This window comes from Myodes glareolus, chromosome 9, assembly GCF_982192425.1.
Source record: "Myodes glareolus chromosome 9, mMyoGla1.1, whole genome shotgun sequence".
Taxonomy (NCBI): domain Eukaryota; kingdom Metazoa; phylum Chordata; class Mammalia; order Rodentia; family Cricetidae; genus Myodes; species Myodes glareolus.
This window is the reverse complement of record NC_142034.1, coordinates 40,397,125-40,423,137: the sequence shown is the minus strand read 5'-3', so window position 1 is coordinate 40,423,137 and position 26,013 is coordinate 40,397,125. Positions and strand designations below refer to the sequence as shown.

At 45.2% G+C, this 26,013-nt stretch overlaps 1 protein-coding gene across 8 annotated transcripts in view; it reads right to left on the bottom strand.

Annotated features, from left to right (window-relative positions):
• The window catches only part of Rffl (ring finger and FYVE like domain containing E3 ubiquitin protein ligase), a 67,017-nt gene that overhangs the window by 13,074 nt on the left and 27,930 nt on the right, over nt 1–26,013 (bottom strand). For 4 of the 8 annotated variants that reach the window (XM_085695538.2, XM_085695545.2, XM_085695540.2 and 1 more), the window contains exons 3-4: nt 25,302–25,410; nt 3,719–3,906 (exon numbers count right to left, since the gene is read on the bottom strand). In XM_085695538.2, the coding sequence (XP_085551664.2) occupies nt 3,719–3,906; nt 25,302–25,308 (195 nt within the window). In that variant the 5' untranslated portion in view covers nt 25,309–25,410. Of the gene's footprint in view, nt 1–3,718; nt 3,907–13,897; nt 14,181–25,301; nt 25,411–26,013 lie in introns of those variants that run through there. The other 4 variants (XM_085695541.2, XM_085695544.2, XM_085695543.2 and 1 more) reach the window with 2 other exon arrangements.

Sequence of the window (26,013 nt, the reverse complement as noted above, 5' to 3'; positions counted from 1 at the left end):
TGACTAAGCTCTGCTCAGCCAATGACAAGCCACTCTCCCAAGAGGTCATTCCTCAACACCTGGAGAGCCACCTACTCAAGGGCACCTTTTCAAGACGTTAGCAGCTTTCCATTTTACGTTCCCTTGAATGTTACATTAGTTCTCATGTTCCTGCTTCCTTTGTTCTCAATATGGAAAGTTGTTCAGCTACAAGAACACCTAAGACACATTCTCAGAGGCAGGATGAGGGCAATCTTTGGGTGGGATTGAAGAGCCCACGTAGTGTTTGTCTACATGTCATTCACACAGCCCAGACAAGCAAGAAGACCTGGGTGCTGCAAGGGGACACACACCAGTCCCCTTCTCTACTCAGCTTAAACCAGACAGGAAGCTATGCAGAGACTGAAAAAGAACATGTGGCTACACCAGCAAAGAGCAGTTGTGACCAGCAGTCATGTAAGTGAAAAATGGGAGCCCTGAGTATTTGGGGTTCAATCCTGATGCCTGGCTAAAAATGAAGAGGCTGCAGTGTCATGAAGCCGTGTTCCCTCTATGTGGAGTGTTACTAAAGTCAATGCAGTTTGACAAGACCGAGCTCAATATAATTATAAAACCTGTGTTGTTCAATCAGCCAAATCCAAATATCTGTCTTCTTCAAATGTATGTAGCTTCTGGATGCAAGATCAGAAGGCAAGGATGACAACCGAGTTTCTGCTACCCCTGCCCGCCAGGGACTCTGAAGTCTACCTCTGAACAGCTCTGAAGGAGGAGGGAAGCACTTGAGCTAACAGCCTGCAGTGCAGTGGTGGGAGACAACAAAGAAAGGCAGCCGGCTCTTAGTAAACAAGGGGAGAGCACAAAGGAAAGATGTGTGTAAATTCTAACCAACAGATCATTCCAGGGTAACAAAATAGCAAGAAAGATGAATCAGAAGAGGTTCTGGGCCTGCACTGAAACAAGAGCTAGCCAGCAGCCAGCCTAGGCCAGGGCTTCACTCCTTGGGTTTTCCCCTTCACCAGGCTAACCTTACTTCCCTGGTGCATTATCAACCAAATCCCTAGCACTGCACAGGCCCACACTTTCATCCTGCTGGCTTCTAACTATTGAAATATCGGAGATCATTTATATAAAACGTCGTAAGGCAGATGCTCACAGGAAGGCATTATTACTTTCTCCCCCTAGTCCATCTCAGATCTTCTCAACACTCCCCCCCCAAAAAAAAACCCCACTTCTGCTCTACGTCTAAATACTATGCCCAAGTTCCAACCTAATACAGCCTCCTCCACAACCTCATACCGGTCCAGCTCAAGAGGCTGGGCACCAGAACTCACGCTGAAACTGTTAGACCACTGCAACACCATAGGTGGGCGTTACCAATACAGACAGGACAGTGGCTTGTGGCCTGCCCCTTCTCTCCAGGACTGGGAACCTGAAGGATGAAGGGACATATCTTACTTGTAGTCTCTCTACAAGTCTTTGCTGTTGTCTGTGCTTTGAACCCCGTGAGCATGTAGAAAATACTGACCACAATGAGAGACAAACAAACAAAAATGATGGTAGGTAGGATCCATGGGCAATTCAACTACTTCTAAAAAAGCTATTTTAAAAGTCTCTGGCTGGGAAATACCAAACCTTTAAGAATACTGATCCATTTGGGGCTGGAGAGATGGCTCAGTGGTTTAGAGCACTGACTGCTCTTCCAGAGGACCTGGGTTCAATTCCCAGTACCCACATGACAGCTCACAACTGTCTGTAGATCCAGTTGCAGGGAATTTGACACCTTCACACCAATGCACTTAAAGTTAAATAAACCATAAAAAATATTTTTAAAGAATACTGATCCACTTAAGCGTGAAATTACAAATGAAAAATACTTGCAGCAGAAAACATCCTTAATATTCACAAAATTCACTGTAAATCACACAAAATTAATTCATAATCTAGAGCAAGAAAATATTGTACCAATATTATCTGGGATCCCAAACTGGGATCTCCTGCTGGAGCGCTTCAGGTCACGGTGGCTTTCCTCTTGTCTGACTGCACCATGTATTCTGCCTAGACCTGTCTGTCCCACTGCAAGCTCCCTACACAGGGATGACCTCTTCATCCCTGTCTGCCTGGCCAGACAATGCCTGACACCAGCTAGATTTTTGCACTTATTTTCAACAGGGGAGGAGGGCAATTTTAAACATCCCCATGCTCCCAAGAACCTAGGCCTGTTACCTGTCATCTTCAACTCGATGCTCTGTGTAAAGTCTGAGGTCTGAGTTTGATTCCTGATTCTAGTACTTAACCATGTGATAGTAAGGTACTGTTTAACTATGTTGATATCTCTTGCTGTTTACCAAGAACTTGACATGTAGTTTTTACTTATAACTTTTTTTTTCTCCTTTTCTTTTCTTTTTTTTGAGACAGAATTTCTCTGTGTAGCCTTGCAACTTGCTCTGTAGACCAGGCTGGCCTTGAACTCAGGGATCCACCTGCCTCTTTGTGCACCACCACCGCCCACTTCTTTTTAAATTTTAAACTCTAAGACTTTGTCAAATGTAAAACAGGATTTGGTGGTTTCTAAAACTGAAATAGTTACTGTGGAGATTAAATGAAGCAAACAAAAATCTAAACTAGCTGGGCACTGGTGACACGTTTTTAATCCCAGTACTAGGCAGGCAGATCTCTGTGAGCTCGAGGCCAGCTGGTCTACAAAGCAAGTTCCAGGACAGCCAGAGTTACACAGGGAAACCCTGTATCGAAAACAAAAATGAAACAAAGGAAAAAAAATCTAACCAAGGAATAGTGGCATACCTGTAATCTCAGCACTTAGGAGGCTGAGGCAGGATTACCCTGAGTTTGAGACCAGTTAGATTAACATGGTGAGGTAGAGGCTAGCAGACTAAGACCATTTCTCAAACAAACAAACAAACAAACAGCAAAAGCCAAGTCTTAGTAAAATTAAAAGTCTAAATTTTTTTAAGAAAAAATTTAGCTTTATCTTATGTACACTGGTGTGGAAGTGTCAGATTTCCTGGAACTGAACAGTTGTGAGCTGCTGGGGATTGAACCCAGGTCCTCTGGAAGAGCAGCCAGTGCTCTTAACTGCTGAGTCATCTCTCCAGGCCAAAAAGTCAAAATTTTTGTTGTTGCTTGAAACAGGGTTTCATTACATAGCTCAGGTGACCTGGAACTCAGCACACCAGGTGTATTTCACCCTCCTGGCTTGAACCTTCAACAGTTCCTCTCATACACTAACTCATAAAAGAGTTACTTCCCCCTGGTTTCCCACTGTCACCATCTCATCCTCGAACCCTCCTAGCCATTGCGGGCCACCAACCTCTCGTTCTGCAGGACATGTACTATCTGAGGGCACTAGCAAAGGAACAGCCATACCCCCAGTACAGCCCACTGCACATGGTGTCTATGCCAAGTGAGTGGGCTCTGGTTCCTCTGCTAGGGTTTCCTTGTCTCTCAGGAAGCTGACAGGCTTTTGATAATGAGGACAAGGTTAATCTGCGGTCAGGCCTTGTGTGCCCCGGCTAACACCCCAGCACTGCGGGGCTGGTGAGCACTGAAGCTGGTGGCTGTGTCGGAGCAGCTGCTCCAAGTCCATGCTGAGATGCTTTGCCTTCACTTGTACAATTACGCTCATTCTTATGACTACGACGGGCCTGGGACCCCAGCACCACACAGGTGGAAGCCAGGTGGCTGACCTGAGATCCTGGGGTCACAGAGCAATGACACTCACCTTTCGGGCTGTGCTTGCAAAGTGGACCCCACAGGATTTGCAGCTTGGTTCCGAGCCCGTGGGGGAGGGGAAGGAGCTGTATCCAGGGTTAGAATAGGCTTGCGTCCTGGCTCCCTGTGGTGGTGGGGCCTCTTCAGGCTGTCCATCCAAGCAGAACCAGTTGCAGCAGGATGCCCACATGGTAAAATCTGGTACAGGAGAGAAAGAGGTAAGAGTTAGGATGTACCATTACTGAAGTTTTATCCCCGCAGGCACAGGTAAGGCAGGAACACATCTCCACACCTGCTGAGTATGAGGTCACAACCTCAGGGGCCATGGAGCCTTGCCACCTCTTCTACCACCACAGTCAGTGTTCCACCCAAGCAAAGTGAGCTGCCAGGCTGGTAGAAAGGCTTTGGAAGGTTGCCTGGTCCTAACTTCTTTAATCTGAAATCTCACTTCATTAAAATTCATTTTTTAAAAAAGATTTATCTATTATGTACATTTATACCTGCACACCAGCAGAGGGAACCAGAGTTCATTACGGATGGTTGTGAGTCATCTGTAATAAGCAATCTGTCATTAACGTGCTGGGAACTGAACTCAGGACTTCTGGAGAGCAGCCAGTGTTCTTAACCTCAGAGCCATCTCTCCAGTCCTAAAATTCAACTTACCTTACAATTACAACTAGTTTAACACCTACTTTATTCAAGGGCATCACCTTGCCCTGAGGCTCAGACAGAACTCTCTCTCACACACACTGACCGGATGCAGTGCGACACAGATCTGCAGCTCCAGCTACCTACCTAGTTGAGACAGATGAGGAGGGGTAACGTGAGCATAGACAATACAGAAAGGTCCTCTCTGAAAAAATAGCATCTAAACCAAACAAGCTCAAAGAAGTGAAGAGCTAACATTGGAGACTGTAAGAATCCAGGTCTTCTGACTCTAAACTCAAGGTCTTATCCTTACACCATGCCATCCTGACTTTCCCTTCCCACTAGCCTATACAAAGACTCTTACTCCACACTCCTGCTCATCTAAACCTCTATGGGTGCACTGTTCTTTTTTAAGATTTATCCTCTTATGTATGTGTATGTGTATCAGAAACCTCGGGCTCTGAGCTCTGAGGAGCTCCTGGCTGGAGCTCCAGGAGGTTGTATGCTGCCCTATGTGGGTGCTAGGACAGCTCAGGTCCTCTAGAAGAGCAGCAGGCCCCGTGGAAGCACTTCTAACAGTTCCCTACACTGACCATTTATTTTCTCCTCTCAAACTTTAGCTCATCTAAGGCAGGGACTATTTCCTATTGTCTATACTGATCCTAGCAGCACTGGGCAAGCAATAAGTGTCCAACAATGGTGGATTCTTTAATAAGGAATGTTATAATTATTACCATCACACATACCAAATTTAGGTATTGAGGACAAAAGAGATTTTTTTTTTTTAAGTTCACAGAAAACAAAAAGGATCCAATCTCTCAAACATCAGAATGCCCTGATGACAGTGAGATCTACTAAACACCAAGCACTGCTGGGAGGCATGCGTGCAGCCGACAGGAGAGTAAGAAGTCAGCTGTGGACATTCTGAGCCTGAGTTCTTGGCTCAGAGATAACAGATAATCATCTAGTGTTATTATTCAATAACACACACATACACAGAGGATACTTCCTGCATTGTCTCTTTTTAACAGCGCCATTTTCATAGTTCAAATACAGCAAGTTGGAAGGAACTAAGGAGCAAATCAGTCCAATGCCACCGGTCATTATATGGAAGAACAGAACAGGGCGCAAGCAGGGAAGGGAACGCTCCAAGCCCCATGAGTATAATTTTAGGCTTGACTGATGTGGAATTCCCCTCTGTATGCTGTGATTACCATTAATGATAAAGAAACTGCATTGGACCTATAGCAGGGCAAAACTTAGCTAGGTGGGGAAAACTAAACTGAATGCTGGGAAAAGGAAGGTGGAGTCAGAGAGAAGCCATGTAGCCCTGCCGGAGACAGACAGTAGGAACTTTACCCAGTAAGCCACAGCCAATACACAGATTATTAGAAATGGGTTAAACTAAGATATAAGTGTTAGCCAATAAGAAGCTAGAGCTAACGGGCCAAGCACTGTTTTAAATAATATAGTTTCTGTATGATTATTTCAGGTCTCAGCTGCTGGGTGCCCAGGAAACAAACAAGCAGCCCTCCTTATAACACTTGACTTCTTTCAAGCTTTTTACACTTTCTCACATGGCCTCTGACATACTCGTGACACAGGACATTTTTCTTCTGTAAGTATGTTGGACTAACACCTGACTCCCTGACCCGACTCCATGAGAAAAGGGGATGTGACAGTACTCAGGCTGTTACCCAGGTAGCTTAGTAAGGGCTGCTGAATAATCAAGTTGTCTTGGGTAAGCACACATCAAAACCATTTGTCCATGTCTCTATCGATTACCTGAACCTCTAAGTTACCAGAGAAGAGAGAGCAAATTATGCCTTACTGCAAATTCATAGTACACATGGCATAGTGATAAAGAACACGTCACACATGCATTGTAAGTTAAAATAAACAAGTTTTTGTGGGTTTTATTTGTTTAAAGGCAAGGTCTCAAGCAGCCTAGGCTGTCCTTAAACTACAGAGCTAAGATGTCCTGGAACCCCTAATCTTCTGGCATCCACTTCTCAAGTGCACCACCATACCCAGGGTGAAAGCCCAGGAGTTCTTTGTTGACAAAGCCATGAGTAGCATTTCTCTAAAAGGGAGTTCCGCAGTTCTTTAAATCACACGTTGCTATGTCTGAGTGTGTACAGACAGGGCACACATTCCACCCTGCTCTGCTGCCTGAGGGCCATGCTGTCCACCTCTAACAAGTCACACCCTTTCTCCATTTCATATTTGTCCTCTGACACATCACAGGAAAATACAACACAACAAATATCAGCTGCTTCTACCTGCACTGTAACAATGCCTTTAACTACAAATCCCTCGGGGAAAGCAAAGGTAGACTGCAAATCCCGAGGTTTCACCATTTACTGCATGGCTTTCTGGGTCTGTCTGCAGGGGGCAAGGCCATGGATGATTCAGTAACTTCTGTTAAAAGCTCTCCTTAGTCAGGCATGTAGTACACGCCTTTTAATCCTAGCACTCAGGAGGCAGAGAGAAGCAGATCTCTATGAGTTCAAAGCCAGCCTGGTCTACATAGTATCAGGTTAGCCAGAGCTACCTAGTTAAACTCATCAAAAAATAAAAGAACAGCAACAAAAATCTCCTCATTCACACACACACACACACACACACACACACACACACACACACACAAAACCTTTACTAATGCCGAACCCTTTGTTCTTTCCCAGTGCTCAGTAACCACCCCCAGGGAGTTAATGGTCTACCAGAGTTGCTAGAACTCTATGGAGGTTTGTACAGATGTGGTGGGGGTTGGGGCGTAGGGCTAGTACAGAGACGCAGAGGCGCGACAAGAAGAGTTCACTAATGAGGGACCATACCTAGATATGACAGCAGGGAGAATTTATCAGAAAGCCAGGAACAGAGGCAATTTCTAGGAAAAACAAAAATGATATGTATCATAGGAGAGAGAAATGCTTACATGGGCTAGGAGTAGATGAGTGGATAAAAGGGACAAGTTAACCAGGACCATGGAAAAACCTTGTATTCCAGGACTCCAACGTGACTACCTTATTTATGTGGGTGCACTTGTGGTAGTAAGCACTCTGTGGAACAGACCAGCAAGGGGTACGTTAGGAAAAGACACTGCTTCAGAAGTAGAGTCCATGGGAAGGAGAGAAGGGGCTGGCAAATCTCTGACAGAATTAGCAAGATGCACCAGTTAACTGAAAAGGGGTGGGAGGAGGGTGCAAGGCAAATCTAAGGATAACTAAAGGGGATTACTAAGATGACAGACTCAGGAGAGAGCGTGCGGAGGTGTGAATTAAGATGATAAAAACTGAGTTTCGGGCTGGAGAGATGGCTCAGTGGTTAAGAGCACTGTCTGCTCTTCCAAAGGTCCTGAGTTCAATTCCCGGCAACCACATGGTGGCTCACAACCATCTGTAATGAGGTCTGGCGCCCTCTTCTGGCCTACAGACATACAGACAGAATATTGTATACATAATAAATAAATAAATATTAAAAAAAAAAACAAACTGAGTTTCACCCCTGTGGGACATGCATGTCCAGGTGTGCACGTCTAGGCTGATTTAAGGATTTAAGAACACCTGACCTACTGGAAATACACTGGGCCAGAGTGGGACAAGAGACCGACTGAATGCTCCGAGGCTCTGAGAAGGCTCTCAGAAACACAAGCAGAGGGAAGCCAAACAGAGAAGGGCAGAAGGGTGCCACAGGCGGGAGAAGCGGAATAGTGTTGCTTCAAAGAAATGAACAATGCTGTCCAATAAGACAGGGAATGGAACACAGCAAGGGACTTCAAAATGATGTCCAAGGCCAGCCGGGGGTGGGTGTGTGGGTGTGTGTGTGTGTGTGTGTGTGTGTGTGTGTGTCGGTGCACACCTTTAATCCCAGCACTCGGGAGGCAGAGGCAGGCAGATCTCTTTGAGTTCGAGGCCAACCTGGTCTATAGAGCGAGTTCCAAAACTACAAAGGACAAGCTCCAAAACTACAAAGAAATCCTGTCTCGGGGAAGAAAAAAAAGCCCAAGGGCCTTTGTTTTAACAAAGTGTGAGTGTATTCTGCCTGAGCAGTTTAGGAGGAAAGCAGCTGACTGGTGACCACAGGAAGAGAATAAAAAACTCAACACTGACTGGAAAGGAAAGAGAAGGCAGCAGCTGAAGAGGACCTAGGGTCACTAGGGTAAGTGCAGACACAGAGACTGCAGAGGAAGGGACGCCATCGGTGGGGGGAACAAGGGCTAGGAGGGCAAGGGATTGTGATCAGGTAAGGAGCTAACTCACTCCCGGGCAGGGGAAACTCATCTCTTTCACCACCTTGGAATGGAGAGAAGGCAGATGGAAACAAGAGAAGCTGGTAGTGTTAACAACAGAAAAGTGAAGGAATAAAACAAAAAGTGCGGGACAGAATTGGTTATTAACATTTTTTCTGGGGATTCAAGGTAGAGTATTTAGCGTGCTTAGGCTCATCCTCATCATGACAAAGGTAAGGATTCTGAAAAACAACAAACAGAGGTACGAGCTGTCATGTAAGCAGACCTACATTTTAAGGTACATCTACTAGGTAAACAAAGGCCGCATGCTGGACTCTAGTGGAATATTTAACTATGTAAAAATGCATTACATCTGTTTATGTTGTGGAATATTACTTTAACTAGGCAGAGATATGTTACATTTGTTTATGCTGCATTTGTTTAATTATGTAAAGATGTGTTGCTGTTTACCTTGCCTGCCTAAGGTACCTGATTGGTTTAATAAAAAGCTGGATGGCAAACAGCTAGGCAGGAGAGGGATAGGCAGGGCTAGCAGGCAGAGAAAATAAGGAGGAAGAATCTAGACTTGAGAGAATCAAAGAGGAAAGAACAAGGGAAAAAAAGAGCCGCAGAGGCCAGCAAACAGCAAGCCAGGCATGGAAGGAGCAGGCAAAGTAGGACATAAAGAATGAAAGAAAAGTAAGAAGTCCCAAGGCAAAGTCTAGATGAAGAGAAACAGGTAAATTAAGTTATAAGAGCTAGTGGGACAAACATAAAATAAAGCCAAGCACTCCACATCTTTATTTGGGAGCTGGTGGGTGGTCCAAAAGAAAGCCTGCTACAGTACTCCGCCAGCTTAATGAGCACTCTGGAAGCAGCCACTATGCTGAGGCACTGGGACTGCAGAAACAAGGCCCTCATCCGGAAGGGCTTAGGGCTCAGAAGGACACCACAGCTACCCACAGCCACTGTGATACAAGATCAGGCCCAGTGCTCTCGCTTCCTCCACACGGTCTCATTCTTCTAAGCATCTTGGAAGAACAGCCTAGTCAAGCCTTGACTGCTCTGAGAAGAAGCAGAAGGCCCTGTGAGAAGACCTGACTCCTGTCACGTCGTGACCCCACAGGCCTGCGCTCATCTGGCTACGTAAACTCAGGGGAGGTGAACTATGGAACGGGGGGGGGGGGGGGGGGGGCGGCAGCACGTGACAAGAGCAGCGGTGTCAGACCCCTTAGGCCTGCTCAGTCTAACAGACCAGGTCCAAGCAGTCAGTGGACCAGGCGCTTGTTCTCCGAGATATTTAAATATCAGAAAAGAAACATCTGCTGCTGTGGTCAGTTAAAAGCACTCTCCTATCAAGCTGGCAAGCTCCAGCTAACAACTGTGTTCCCAGTCCCCAGGGCGAGAGGTTATCATGCTGACAATGCCACCACCACGCAAACAAAACTTCTCTCTTCTCTCGGGAAGGCTCTTCTGGTCTCTCAGACACACAGGCATTGGATGACGCTGCTAAACGACAAACCGACAAACCGGGAAACCAGCTATGGGACAGGGTAAAGAGGACACTTTGGGAAGCCAGTCTCTGTCCTGCAAATCCCTTCCTAGATCATAAAAAGGCAACAAGGCAAAAACTCCTCAGTTCCCTCACCCACTCTGAGAAAATGGACTCTGGGGTTTAATCCTCAACAACTGCACTTTTGCTGTGCTTGACTGAAGCCATGCCATCATGCATGAAGGACAGAAAGGTGGAGGGTGAATAAGAAACTGTAGTGTTCCCCCAAAAGAATCATCCAGGACAGGCAGGTGTGGCAAGTGAGCATGTGCATTTTGCAACTTCATGGGATACACTGGTACTTCTGATGCTGAACAGGAAAATTGTGGTGTTAATAATAAGGTAAAATAAATTGCCTATTCCAGGTGGGTTTGGTACAGTCCTAGAGGCAAGAGAGAATACAGTTTCTCAAAAAAAAAAAAAAGAAAAAAAAAGAAATCTAGATTCCTAAGTAATTTAAAAACATTCCTCCACTTTGTACACCTGCCCAAGGCAAATAATTTAAAGTGGATCACTGGCTGTTGTGGGCTTGGCTTCAAAAGGAGTGGGGACAGAAAGGGAACAGATTTACAATGAGATTCAAAAACCACCTCACTAGCCACCTCATTACTAAAGCAGTAATGCCCCCAAGATTTGCATGTAATCTGTCCTTCTTAATTAACCCTTCTGTGTACCAAAGTGGCTCTGCAACAAGAGCTCCACAGAAGCAAACGGCCACATCCAGGAACTAACACATTCACAGTGAACCCACTGTATACAACCTTACAAAGATCCCTTAAAAACACCCAGCTGAAGTGCCCTCGAGCCTCAGAGAAGTGCCCTGTGACACAGCAAATTAACAAACGGCTGAATCATCTCATTTACCCAGGGGCGGCACACCTACGGCCACTAATGTATTCCTGGAATGGTTGACAGCATCCATGCTCTAAGTGCATAAAGCAAAGCATCCGGTGTTACGGATCGTTAGTACAGAATGGGCTGAGTTTCATCTTGTGTATTAGCCTTAAAAAGCAATTAAAGTACAATTGCAAAGGCTCTGGAGGGAAATGCTGTGGAAGGCCTATCAATATGGCTTAGTCAAGGTTCTCTGAAGTAACTGATAAGTAATTATGTATGTGAGAGGGACAGAACAGTCACGGACTAAAAAAACGCTTCTCTTTCTGTCAGACCCAAGCTACAAGCTTCACCCAGCATTCCTAGCTCATGCAATTCTGTCCTGCAGTTACCCCACTCTGGGTTCTGACTCTACTAGAACTTTTTTTGTTCATGTACAAGCATGCTCCAACATCCCCTGGGTTTTACAAACTTTTCCTTATTACAAGACAAATACAAATTACAGGCCAAGTACCCACAGGCACAGCTAAAATGGAAGAGATTCTAACAAGTCTTGGTAAGGCTGGAAAGCAACTAGGTAGGATTCTAACATTGTTGGGAGAAGGGGACCCCACATGGTACCAAGTGTGCATCAGTAATGACAGGGGAGAGACAATGTGTACATACATGTGAGAGACGTGTGTGATATACACAAAAACGCACATTTAATTCCGTGGCTTTGCAATTCTGCTTCCAGGTATAATATACTTACCACAAGAAATGCATTCATCAAAAGAAAGCATACAAGAATATCCTTGGAGGCACTATTAGGGCCCCAAGCTAGAAACAGCCCAAATGCATGCCAATAACAAAATGGAGACGGAAACTATTTTTATGCAACTATGAAATATATACACAGCAGTACAGACAAATCTTATATAGCCCTAATGCTGCCTAAAAGAAATAGGGGAAAATGTATATATACTAAATGATCACATTTAAAAGGAGCCAAGTTAATCCAGTGTGGAAATGAGGATAGTGTATCCTGGCATGATGGTATATCCCAAAGCCCCACCTACTTGGGAGACTGAGGCAGTTAAATCACTTGAGCCTATGAACTTAAGGCCTGCCTGGGCAACACAGAAAGACATAACCAATCAATCAAAAAAAAAATCAAGAATAGTGGCTGTGCTTGGGAAGGACAGGTGGAAGGAGGCATAGGAACTTCTGCTAATATTGTTTCTTTTTAAATTTCTTATGTGTAGTGTATTTGCCTATTTGTTTGTATGTGTACATGAGTGCAATGCCCACAGAGGCCAGAAGAGGGCATCAGATTCCTTAGAACAGGAATTACGGGCAGTTAAGAGCAGCCAGACATAGGTGCCGGAAATGGAACCATGGTTTTCTGTAAGAGCAGCAAGAGCTCTTAACCACTGAACCATCTCTCCAACCTCAAAGGTTCCTAAGAGATTACATAGATTTGACTTGCAAGAATTAATTAGCTAGCCTTGAACTTGTAAGAATCTTCCTGTCTCTACCCGGCTAAACGCTGGGATTAAAGCCATGTGCCATAGTTTTGTAATTGGGATTTGTTTGATTTTGAGATAATTTGAACTCATAGAGATCTGCTTGCCTCTGCCTCCCGAGTGCTAGGATTAAAAGCCTGTGCCACCACACCATCTTAATGGGATATTTTAAGCATACATACAATTTGTAATAACCAAAAAGAAACCATTTTGACTTCCATCTCTGTAAAGTTCATTTTCTCTGCATCAAAACGCCTCTCAGTGCTTTGCTACGGTTCCTCAGCCTCTATGGACTCGTCAAGCTTCTCCAAACTCACTGCCCCGGGTGCTCCACAAGTCACCGAAGCATCGCCTCGACCTCGTGGCATTCCTGGACAGTGACCCTCCCCAGCCTCCAGCACCCTGCTGGTTCTCAGAGGCCAGGCACGCTCCAGCTCCAGCACATTCAGAAGTGAAGATTCCCATCAGCACCTCCCCGACCCTGGCAGTGGGCGTCTCATCCCTTCCTGCCCTCTTTCCAGCCTGTCTTCTGCCTGGACAGCTCCCCCAGGTCTCAAGTCTGACCCTGTCTCTGGAATCCTCCCCATTTAAACACACTGCCCTGATGTGCCCTGCTTTCCTTTACAGTTTTCATAATTGACCCTAGACACCCAAATTGTGGTGTGGGATGAATAAACTATGGTCAAATATTACTAATTTTATCACAAAGCTGACATGGCAAGTTCTCAATTTTCCTTAGGACCAAAAAGCTCATTCTCAGTATTTACAGGGACAACGTAACCGAGAAAGAAAAATCCTGTGGGAACAAATTTAGGCTTGTGTGTGTTGTCTGAATTTGTCATACGGGTGGATGCATATACACATGGGTACCAATGTGTATAAAGGCAAGAGGTCAATCGTGTGTCATCCTTGATTACTCTCCACCTTGCTTTTCAGACAAGTTCTCTCACTGAACCTGGAGCTCATCAATCTGATGGCTGGTCAGTGAGCTCTGGAGCTCCACCTGAGCCTGCTTCTCCAGTGCTGGGATTACAGACACATACACCTGCACCTGACCTTTACATGGATGCTGAGGACCTAAGTGCCGGTCCTTGTGATCTCAAGTAAGCACTATGCCAACTGAGCTGTCTCCTGAGCCCCTACTTAATTTTTAAGTCTCTATACTTCCCAGAAGTAGGTAACTGTAGGGATGAAAAGTAACATCATAAAGTACCTATTCAACGGTCAAACATTCGGTGGACGGCACATTACAGACATTATTAAACTGTGATACAATTCTAAAATGGCAATGACCTGTGTATTTCAGTGGCTCCACTTTTCTTCCCGGTCACCCGAGGTACTGTGTGGGGCAGTGCTGGCACACAGCTGGTTGATAACATTGCTCACATGATAAAGAATCCCCATTTCGTAAGAACTCACCTGAAATTTAAAATCATCTCTCAACTTGGAAGACAGTGGCTTGCTTTTAAAAATAAGTTGGTCAGGCAAGAAACTTGAACTCCCTGAAGCTGTTAAAATCTCAGGGCTGCGACTGGAACTCTCCTGCAAACCTGCTGGGGGCATCTAACCCTGATGTGGGAAGATTTAAGATGCTGGTGACACAAGGAGCAGCAACTAAGTGACTGTTGCCGTCGTAAGCAAGCGACCTGCAGACCGAACCATATTACCAGCTGGCCTCACGTGCCGGTGTGCAGCAATGGAGCATGTTCTCTCTGATTCTGAGATCATTTCTGAGATATTTATTTCAGAATAAAGAACTCAGAACCCCTAAGTCACAGAGGAAACAAGAATATGGTAGAACTTTAGAACCCATGTCTCAATAAAAACCCCGCTGAAATGACACATGGGCCAGACATAAACAAAAAGACTTCACAAGGTGGGAACTCATTTCCAATCCCTTTAAATCCCGAGAGACATACCCACCCTCCAAGGCAGTCTTTTGGGTGTGGGTAATGGATAACAGATTCCCTAGTTGAGAATTTTATCTCAACTAGGATAAAATTAGAGAAGACAAAACAGTTTTTTAGGGGGAAGAGGGTTGCTCCCAAATATGCTACATTTAAAATTGACTTTAGCATCAATCAAACTGTCCTTAAATTCTGGCTGTCATACTGAGTGAGTGGGCTTGAATGTGGTCTCTGGGCTCCAGACTACAAGGAATAAGTATCTCTATACTCACAGGCTGACCACAGAGGTCGCGATCTTACTCGTACTGTTTCCCACTCTCCATGGGAGCAGAGGGCAGTCAGCTGTGGGAGCCCAAGCTTACAATCCCAGCATCTGCAGGGAGGGAGGTAGGCGGGAGGATCAAGCAGAGTTCAAGACCTGAGTTACACGAGACCCTTCTCTCTTTCTCTCACACAGCTTCCCACACACCCGTTACCCCCCCCCCCCAGCACATGACAGCAGAAGGCAGAGCTAGGTATAAACATTATTGGGCAAGGTGTTAGTAAGGACTGAATGTCTGCCTCCCTCCACACTAGCTTCCAGCGCCTCTATGCATACACATGCCGGTGTCGTTAGGACAGTCATTACAAAGGACTAGAGCCTTGGCAGTGAGCTATTGCCCTGGATGCTGCTTTGAGGGGCAAAAGGAAAACTGGTAGAATTATTCAGACTCAAAGATCCTGGGTGATCCAGGAAAAATAGCCTTTTTTTTTTTTTTTTTTTTTTTAAAGAACAAAGTAAAGTCAGGAGGTAGTGGCACAAGCCTTCAATCCAAGCACCTGGGAAACAGAGTCAGAAAGATCTCTGTGAGTTCAAGGTCAGCCTGATCAACAGAGTGAGTTCCAGGACAACCAAGGTTGTCTTGAAACAAAATAAAACAACAAAAAAGAACAAAGTAACAACATTCCAAAACATCTAATGTGAGCTGAGTTGCGCCTGCAGCTAATGTCTCATTGATAAATTAATCTTACATAAACCCAAGTTAAAAAGAATGCGGAGAGTAGGTCACACAGTGACTGGGTGAGAGGTACGAGACCAAGTGATCTGACTAACTTAGCATCCTCCAGAAAGAGGTGCTGCCTGGACCGTCACCACTCAGGGTTTTACTGTGAGAGAAGATAGTGGGAAGCACTTGAAGTGGCTGCAGGAAAGAAGGATTTCATTGTAACTTCTAAAGATACCAAAAAAAGAAAGCTACCTACAAAGCCAACCTTTCAACATTTGAGTATGTCAAAAGAACAGGAAACCATTCCTGAGGATGCAGAATTTTAACTTACACATCTAGGAAGTCATTTTGCCCTTCCTACTCTTTAGTTTGGCATACTTCTAAAGATAAGCCTTGAATACCCAAGATGCCTCTGAGTTCCTCTTCCCACACACCTTTGTCCTAGCTGATGAGGCTGCTGGCTGCTTGCTCTGCAGTGCCAGGGCTAGAACCTCACACATTCTCAGCAAGTGCTCTATTGCTGAGCTACACTCTCAGCCCAAGGAGCAGTTAGTTTCTGATTTGCCTCAAAGCTGCGATTAATGCTCTGCAGCCTACCTATTAATGAGGGCTTTCATCAGCTCTACTGAATAGCAATGGAAGTAACTCCTGGTACTCAGGGCCTCACTCTCCTGTTCTTAGCTTGAGCTGCCCTTTTTCTCTTTGCCAAATCATCCTCTAGTGTCCTCAACATGAAACACTATCCATCTCAGAGACTCTGTCTGTGCTCTCCCAACATCTCACAAAGCTCCCTATAGCTCTAACTCAGAGAATCTGTCAGAACCACTCCCTGCCAAGCCCACTGGAGATCCAAGAGGGGCAGGGGAGGGGCAGCATCTGGAGATGATTACACCCCCGAGGGTGAGCGGTCCAGCAGCATGGTGTTAAACCCACTCACCAATTACTTGCATAATCCTGCCCAAAGCATTTTTCTCCTTTAGTTATGAAATGGAAGGTAAGACACGAAGTCACAGTGGGTCTTCTCACAGCTTTATTCTCAGACTGCTATGTGGTACATGCCATGGAATCATTCACTCTCACTAATAACAGAACCTTTATTAAAAAAAAGTCTGAATTTTATGTTCTGCAACCATGATTCCAAAATGACCAGCAAATTAAGGGGCCTACGTCCAGGTAGTAGCAGCAGTGCCTCTTGGGGACAACTGGAGCCACTAACATTCTTCCAAGGTAAGTGACCATGAAGTTCAGGTCACTAAGAAAAGAAAAGCAGCGGCGGACTGCCCTGAAAGTAACAGGACAATGTTAGTGCTGAAGGTTGTCCAGGAGCAGGAAACCAGAAAGGGGGAGCTGGAAGAAGGCAGGGCCATCACTCCCATCCCTTCCCTGCACACAAAGGCTCAGAGTCATCTAAGCTCCTTGCTCTAGGGCTGTGATAGGAACTGCAAATAATGCAAAGAAACACAGAAACAAATACACAGAAGTAAAGTGACAGCAGAGAAACCCTAGAAATAAGAGACGCCCACCTCTAGTCAATATACCCAGGTCTGGGCAGAGCTTTGCCTGTCCCAACCCAACACAGCCCACACAGAAGCAACAGTAAAGAAGCAGCAATAGAACATTAGAGCGTCCTGGAAGACAAAGGGTTAAAACGACACCGCCAGTGAAGATAGCAGGGAGACACTTCCCACTAGCAGCAACTGGGCTCTCTTCCTGAAGTGGGAACCATTGTAAACAACTGAAAAACATACATAATAATCACAAGTTATAAATGTTCTTGGGAACTCCCTGGTTTCAACTAGTCTATGACAAATATCTGCACTGGGATCTCAGCATCTGCTCCGAAGTTGAAGGAAAAGTAATTCCTACCGATGGAGTGGTGCCAAAATATCACCCCTGGGGTCGGACCAATTAAATGGTTGCTTCTTAGTGTGGCGTTCAGGAGAGATGACAGATTGAACACTGCAGCGAAAACCCACACATTCATTTCGGCCCAGGCACTCTGCCCCAAAGGGGGAGTCAATCAGAAAAGGAAGCAGCTAGGAGTGAAGTCTTCTAACGAGGCTGAACAGAATCATCGGACCCGCGGTTTAATTACTGCAGGATCCGTCTTCTGCCAAGACTGATGACACAGCTCATGAGGTCTGAAGAGACTCAGCTCCCTCTAGTCCTTCTGTGCAGAAGACAGGACTCACCAGACAAACTTGTGAGGACTTTCTGCCTCAAGCAGCTGTGTTCACAAAACACTATCATGCTGGCAGACTACAGGCGAGCCTGGATTAAAATAAAGAAGCCAGGGGCCGGTGGAGAGAGCTCCTGGTGCCCCAGGAGAAAACAATGTGCTAATTCTGATTAGTATCAAATGATGCAATTTACTTTTCTTCCAAAGAAGCCGGCACAAAATGTGGCGAAGTGTAACATTTGTGTAATAAACAGCACCCTAAACCCTACTTTGACTCAACTGCTTTAAATTAATTTCCTCCAAACAGAAATCTGATACATTAAAAGAATCACTGAAAGGGTTAAAATATGCACATCAAGGATTTACCTGTGAGCTTAATATATAATGCGCACTCAGGGTAGAGTGGCTATAATAGATTTTTTAAAGCTCTGATTACATTATAATGAATTTTTATTACATTTGGGATGGGCATGTGCCAGAGCATATGGACAATCAGAGGTTAAACTCCAGGTATCAGTTCTCCTACCACGTGGATTCTGGGGACCAAATCCAGGTCACCAGGCTTGGCAGCAAGCACCTCTACCCACTAAGGCTGCATGCTGGCCCTCCACTTAATTTGAAGGCAGCCTCTCTTGTTATTGCTGTACCTTTGCTGCACGGGTGCCACAGAAGCCAGATGAGCCTCTGGTGCCATCCTCCCGTCACACTGTAGGAATGCTGGGGCTGGGGTGACAGGCTTCTCCATATATGTTTCAGGGATCTGAGCCATCTTTCTGGTCTAAACAAATTGCCTTTAAAGCTTTTTGTTTCCCCACTGGAATCTATGTTACCCAGGCTGGTCTCAAACTCATGGACTCAAGCAACCCTCCCACCTCACAAGGCACATGCCAGCATACCTGACTTTTTAAGGTTTTTAGAAGGCAAAGACCCCTTTTCTTTGCTTTACCTCTTTCAGACTTTACTCCAGTTCAGTCTAGTTCTTAGCAAAAGGCAGAATGATCTGTGGCCTTTCCTATCGCTTCTAATGAGTGTGGAACCACTTGAAGAACTTCCTGGAGCCACTTACAAGGGGCCTGCCCTTCCTTGCAGGCTAGATTGTGACATTCCTTCCCCTTTCTACCCCACTGCAGTAAGTTTCCGTTTGTCTTCCTCTGCCGCAGTCCAGCCAACTCACAATTTGGTGCTTCCCTGCCGGATTCGGTGTAGAACGAACGTCCTCACCTCCAGCCTGACCTAGAGCTGCACCAGCAGCACCAGCCTGCACCTCGCACAAGTCAGTGACAGATGGAGGAGGAACTCACACCAAGTGCCTTCTTCCTCCCAGGCTTTTAGCCTGCTCTGGTGCTTGGTCTTGTCTGAAAATTATGCTGACTTTCTACATCATTTTCTGCTTCTGCTGGATGTAAGGAACCCAGCATCCATCCAAGAAGCAGAAGAAAATGGAAGTGTCTAGCTGTAGTCTGCCAGCACCACAACAAAAATCACCTTTGTAATTTCATCACAGTCTCCCCTACCAAACACACCTGGGCTTAATTTGGCCCTCAGACATTACTTTGCCTCTATTCCATAACAAATTATAAAATGGCCCCTATTCGATATCCCTTGATAGCATCAAGACCCCAGTCCTGATTTAGGAAGTAGAGTCCTGATTATCTTAACTTGCAAGGCCACCAGCTCAGCCTCAGCAGCCATTTTTTAAAAAAGTTTTATTTTCTTCTTACCAATTTGCCCCTTGAGTTACAAAGGGGGAGGACACAGAGACTGCAATGTAACTAAGTCCTTTACCTGGAAGCCTAGGTACCCATGAGCACGCTCAGTTCAATGTACTGAACCAAGTTTACTCTCAGCACCTGAGAGATTGACACACTAGGCTCAGTGACCTTGGCTGGTTCTAACGCACCTCCAAACAATTCTCTGTGAAACAAAGGAAATGTCAGCTTTGAAAGTGTTAATGGAACTCGTTCCAAGAGGTGCCTGCCTGAGTAGCCAACAATCCGGGTGACTTAGGACAATAAAAATGTGTTTCTTAGTCAAACGGTAATTTAAAAGAAGACTTTTACCTGTACCTAATTATAGCTTGAGACAGCAGAATGGACCAGTTTTGAAATAACTCAAGCAGTTTTAATAATCCACAAATATTCCAAGGTGACTCACTGCAGGTGGGTATCCCATAGCCAATCTGGTCCCCTAATCAAGGCAATAAAGCAGATTTCACAGTAGGAAGCAATGAGAAATGGGGGTAGGGCTTAGAAAATAGAGGCTGTTGCGACTGTTTACCAGCTGGGTGACCTCAGGGCAAATTACTTATTTGATGGCTTCTCCAGAGACTTGCCAAAGGGAGAAACAATTGAGCAGCTACTATTAGATCCTGCCTCCAGTATGCAGGGAAACTTTAAATCCAAAGATAAAAAGCCTTAGCAAAGGCCCAGAGTACTTGGTAAACTACCTGGTCAGAACACACTGGGAAAGAAGGTACTAGGAATCCTGGAGACTCACAAAAGGAACCTGCTACTCAAAAATCTGGTGAATTATGAGCTAAAATGTTCTGCTGTTATTGAGAGAGCGAGAGCGAGAGAGAGAGAGAGAGAGAGAGAACTAGCATAGACTGAATCCCACACCTACCAAAAGTAGACCAGCAGCCGTCAATCCAGTTATAAAATTTTATAAAATCCAGTTTATAAAGTCATTTTATAAACCATATGGATACAGCAGTGTGGTGTAAACCAGGGGAAACACCATGCCGCAGACTTAAAGGCAGACAGACCTGGGCCCCAGAAGAAGACTGCTATGTTCAGAAGTCAGAGCTGTGTTGTGGTTGAATATGCAATGTCCCCATAGGCTCCTGTGTTCGAACACTTGGTCCCCAGGTGATGGCTGTTTTGGTAGCCTATGAAACGTAAAGGAGATGGAGCCTTACAAGGGCAAGTCAGCACTATGAATGTGCCTTGAAGCTTTATAGCCCACTTGTCCACTCCTGGCTTTCCTAGGACTACAGATGCACTGTGACTAGACATGTCCTTGTAGCACGCATTTCCTGCCATGGCAGACTATCTCCATAGGCTGTAAGCTACTGGCTAGTCAGGCTGGGATCACAGCACTGAGAAAAGGCACCCATGTGTGCAGAAAACGGCTACTAGCTCCTTTTCACACCAGGAACTGACGTCTTCAGGAAAGCTTCAATACTAAGTCTTAGCCTGGATACTTACTTCTCCCTCAGCCTCCAGATGTTGGAATAATTACAGGTGTGCACCACACCTGGTTGAAGTTTTGACTTTTTCCCCAGAGCAAGTTTCTTAATGCAAGCACTCAAGCTGCAATGAAGACAGCGCATTCTGGTTTGAACCTGACTTCCTGTCTGGGATTGTCTGACTGCTCTGTGCGGCAGCTCTCCAGCTCAACATTAGACCTTTGACAAACAGGTAACCTTTCATGGCTTCTGACAACCAGCTCACTGGACAGGAAAATCCATTACTATTTAAAGTCAAAGATTTGCCTAGCAAGCACTCATAAGTCACAAACCTCTATGACATTTTCTGGATTTCCCATGCTTCATACTGACATCTGACCTGCAATAAGAATACCACAAATGGTGCTGAGATAAGGAAATGAAATCTAAAACAAAACTTGAAATATGAAGGTTGAAAAAAAGAGCCACAAAAGTTAGAAGAAGTGTTTTCATGGCTAAACCTTGGCCCCCTTTCAAATGCAGAAGAAACAGGTTTCTGTCAGCTGGTCCCCACAGAGCCCTGAGCCCAGCTTGCTACCACCCTAGCAGCTGTTGAGCACTCCAGTGGCCTCAGCCACCTGAGAGGCCTGCAGCCCTCACACTAGGTATGACTCCATGGCTTTCCAAGCGCTGGAGGTTCCACAGACCACCCAGTAAACGCTGGGTACAATAGCCTGGCTTTTATGGACAAGTCATTTAGTTTCTTTTGGTCTGCCTCCTCATCAGGAAAATAGGAGGGTGGAACTCCACTAATTTCTAATGATCCTTCCAGCTGTAGAAAAAAAAAAAAAAACCAGAGATTTAAAATTAGCAGTTGGTGGAAGTGCCTGTGGCTTCCTGGATGGTTTCTTTGGTTTAAAAAGATGTCTCTAACATATCACATCCCATAGTGGGAATACTGCATGCCTCAATCTAGTACCCAAAGAATTTACCCTCTCTTCCCTTTCAATGTGGGACAGAAAATTTCCCACTTGGAAGAAAACTAATGATAAACCTTAAAGACTATCCTTCATATATGGTCTTTTCATTATGAGCTTAATGTAATCACACTTTGTTCCCACACTAGTCACATGACTTGTGGAAAGAGAAGCACAAAGGGGTTGGGGATGGGCCCAGCAGGAGGCACACCCACATCAAGTGACTGTTAATGGGGAAATCTGGGTGAGAGAATGGAGCAGGTAAGTATGTGAGTGAGCGCCAAGGGCAGATCACAACAATCACCTCAGGAAGAAAGGAAAGGGGACAGATGACAGTCAGAAGCTCCACGCGCTCATGTGACAGACAGACTGCCTTACTGTGTGCAAGGACATCAGGGGAAATGCGAAAGTCAGCACACAGATCCGCTCACAGAACACAGTGAGATAAAACAAGTCCATGGCTGCTAAAAGAAAAGGCAGAAAAGTGCACTGTGACACAAAGGTGACACGAAAGAGACCCCTGTGGAGGAGCCAGAGGAGGACGGGACCAGACAAAGGAGGCTCCCTGGGAAAGAGGACACTCATAAGTCGTAAGCAGAGCAGAAATAAAGGTGCCTGAGAAAGAAATCAAAGACGCGTAAGTACCAGTACCCGGGTTTGATCTGAGACGCAGGCAGTCAGGAGGAAAAGGCAGTCTAATAATAACCTTAGCAATCTTAAGAGTCATGACTAAATTGGACAGCTGGACTGGAGTCAGAGTGAGAATTCAAAAATTGGCCTTAGAATCTGAATTTAAACGTCATGGAAGAAGAGGATTCTGACAAGCTAGAAGCCTAGAAGAAACTCAAAACCCTGGCCCATAAAATTAACATAAAATCTGTGTGAATAGTATGTAAAAAGGCTTGAATGGTGATATGGTATTAATATAGTAAACAAGGAATCTGATGCTCTTGGGCCAGATGTCCCAAAGCAGTGAGCAGCAGAGCCATGGCTAAGATCAAGGAAGAGACGCTGAAACAGCAGGACAACCCAAGGGTGGAACTGTCCCAGCTTCTTGCTAAGGCAACAGGCAGTACTGTGCCAAGCTCTCCAAATCCATCATGAGTTCCTTATCGCCATTAACCAGATCCAAAAAAACCTCAGGAAATTCTACAAGAGCAAGGACTTCTGGACCTACAAGAGCCCCTGGACCTACAAGAGCCTCTGGACCTGCTACCCAAGCAGACTAGAGCCATGTGCCACCGGCTCACCAAGCACAAAGAAGCTAAGACCAAGAAACAGCAGAGGAAGGAAAGGCATTGTCTGCTGTGCAGGTGTGTGGTCAAGGCCTGTGGTGGTCACAGCAATAAAGCACCAGACTGACTGGAAAAACAACAAACAAAACAAAGATGTGACTACATCAAAGAGTGGTCAAGAGAAACTTGGAAAGATCTAAGAAAAATGTTCTCAGTGTGGAGGCTATTATATTATAACCCACCCATCTGCCTCTGGCTCCCAAGCAGCAGAGCAAACACTTCTTCGCTGATCCCTTCTTGGCCACTGTGACAGTCTTCCTTATCAATCTGACTGGATTTGGAATCACTCAGGAAACGTGACTCTGGGTTTGTCTTTCAGGGTATTCTGGAGAGGGAAGACCCACCCTGAATGTGGGCAGCACAACCCCATGGTCTGGGGTCTAAATAAAGGGGTGGGGGCACAGAACATAGGGGACACTAACATCTTCTGCTGTCTGCTCCCTGGTCTTAGCAGACATTAGGTGCCCACAACACGCTCCAGTCACCATGTACTCTTCCATGCCATTCCTGCCATGACAGACTGAGAAAAGTACTTAATGCAGCCATGTGCTATTCGCTAGAGTAATCACAGTGGACATTTATTTAAAAGAAAATATATAAACCTCCACTACTTATCCCTTTTTTCCTGTCTCAAGCTTTCAATGGTTTCCATTATGCTTTTGAATAAAGCACAGGGGAAGGCCCTGTGTAACTGGTTCTGCCGCCTTCCCACTCATTTTATACCTCTCCCTCATTCTCCTCACTCTAACCTATCACTCCATTTGCAATTTCTCAAAAAAATGAAGTATTCATTGACCCCAGGCACTTGTCCCTTTCCTGGCTGGAATATTCTCACCGGCACAGTTCAAGAGGACGCTCTATGAGTCTTTCCTTTACCTTCCCGATAGCACGGTCGTCTGGCATGCAGCAGGGGCTCACTGTTACTGGCTGCAAGCATACACCCGATGGCGTTCTTTCTGACATCAGTCTCGCCCTCAGTTTCAATACTGCATCTCTGAAAGCCTGCTAGATATCCACGTGGCCTACTAAGTACAGTAAAAGTAGAAATCAAACCTTTCAACGCTTCCAAACCAGTTCATCCACCTTCTGAAAGCAATATGATCTACACTGGAGACTTCAGAACAATTCATTTCTCATTCCAAAATCCTAATCACCTTTGAAACTGATTCAAATATCACTTCATTCCTGAATGCATTCAATCGACCACTTGCCCATTCAACAAAAACTGAGAGCCCCTTACAAGGAGAAGCACGGTGGTAGGTAGAGGAAAAGGAAGAAGACAGTCAAATTATTTTACAAATATTTAATTAGAGACTAAAACACACTATGTCACACTTGGCAGTAGGAGAAAGAAAAACCGAGTAAAGCACAGAGAAAGACGCTCGGATGGTGTGCTGCCTGAGTGACTTCAGAGGGGGAAGTGTGGATGGAGGAGGACACCAAGCAGCCTCAGCCAAGTGCAGGAAGCAACAGGAGGTTGCTATCCTATATATTAAACTTATCTGGCCCTGTACCCTACCCCCACTCTCATGTTGTGGTAATTACATGAGAGGACACAGTGTCTCTTACAAACTAACACCCCCCAGGAGACACTGAGTCACACGTCTGGTACCTAGGAGTCCAAGCCTGTAAATTCCCCCAGGTGACTCAGATATGCTGCCAAATTCATAAGTCATATGCCTGTACACTGACTATTCTCTCACGAAAAACCTGTAAGGTTAATAAGGTAAATTGTCTCAACATTAGCAGCAATACTCCCAATCACAGCACATGTCATTTTGCAGGGTGACTTCAACACTCTACCCTCCAAGGAGTGAAGTCCTGGAACTATCCTGTTGACTCTGAAGTTCATTAAGAACAAAACGCCCATTGACAACTATACTACTTGAAGACGGGAATCAAGCTATCTCTTAGCTTTTGTTTCTCTAGGTTAACAACCTCTTAAGTAACTGGACCTAGTTTTCAACCTTTTATTCATCTCTCAAGTAGAATGGAACCAAAATTGAACAATTTGTACCTACCAGACATTATTTCCTAGCCCCAATGGATCAATGGATTTTTCTATAATTTAATTTCCACAGTCCAAGTCTGATAGCAAATGTAATCCCCCACTAGAATGTCTACAAGACACAGTTCGCTCCACTCCCTGCTTTTCTCTTCACCTGGTCTCACAGCACAAAAGGAAGCTTCAGCAAACTTGGAAGCACAACAGAAGGTCAGATGGACTGTAGCTCAGAGCGAAAGGGTATTGCATGCTAGCACGTGGGAGGCACTGCCTATCCCCAGCACACAGGCATAAAAATACATACTCACAGCTCATTAAATTGGGGTGCAGAAGTCTCTAACCATAATGGAGGTCTCTGCATAGGACAGAAGGCCAGATCTCTTCTTATTCCTTCTTCGACCTTGATCATAAAGTGGCCTGGTAAAGAAATGATCCTTAGCCCCTGCCTTCTGAGCAAAGACACTATTTATGTAGAACTAGGCAAGGTTTATTTAATTACAAAGTGACTAGCTAGTTGTTAATGATACAAAAGAAAACGCCCCCTCCCAGTTTTATGTGAATAAACGCTTTTATATCAGAACTAGTTTTATAGCCACTGGCTGGGGAGAGGGGCAATAAAGTCAATCCAACATAGGGTTATTGTATGCATCAGATAAAATGAAATACAGAAATAGTTTTATAATACACTATAAAAAATGTTAGGCAATGGGGATGGGGAAATGGCTCAGTAGTTAAGATGGCTCTGCTGCTCTTGCAGTGGACCTGGGTTTGGTTCCCAGCACCCATCCCAGGCAGCTCACAACTGCCATTAACTCCAGCTCCATGATCTGATGTTATCTTATGGTCTTTGAGGGCACCAGCCATGCATGCGTATACACAGAAACATGCAGGCAGTTAAATATACACACAAAATAAAAACACCAAGCAACATGGTGTGCCAAGATTTCATCAAGCCGTTTAGTTTTCAAATAAACTCAGAGTGACTATATAGACTCCAGTGAAATAAACAAGCAGCCATGA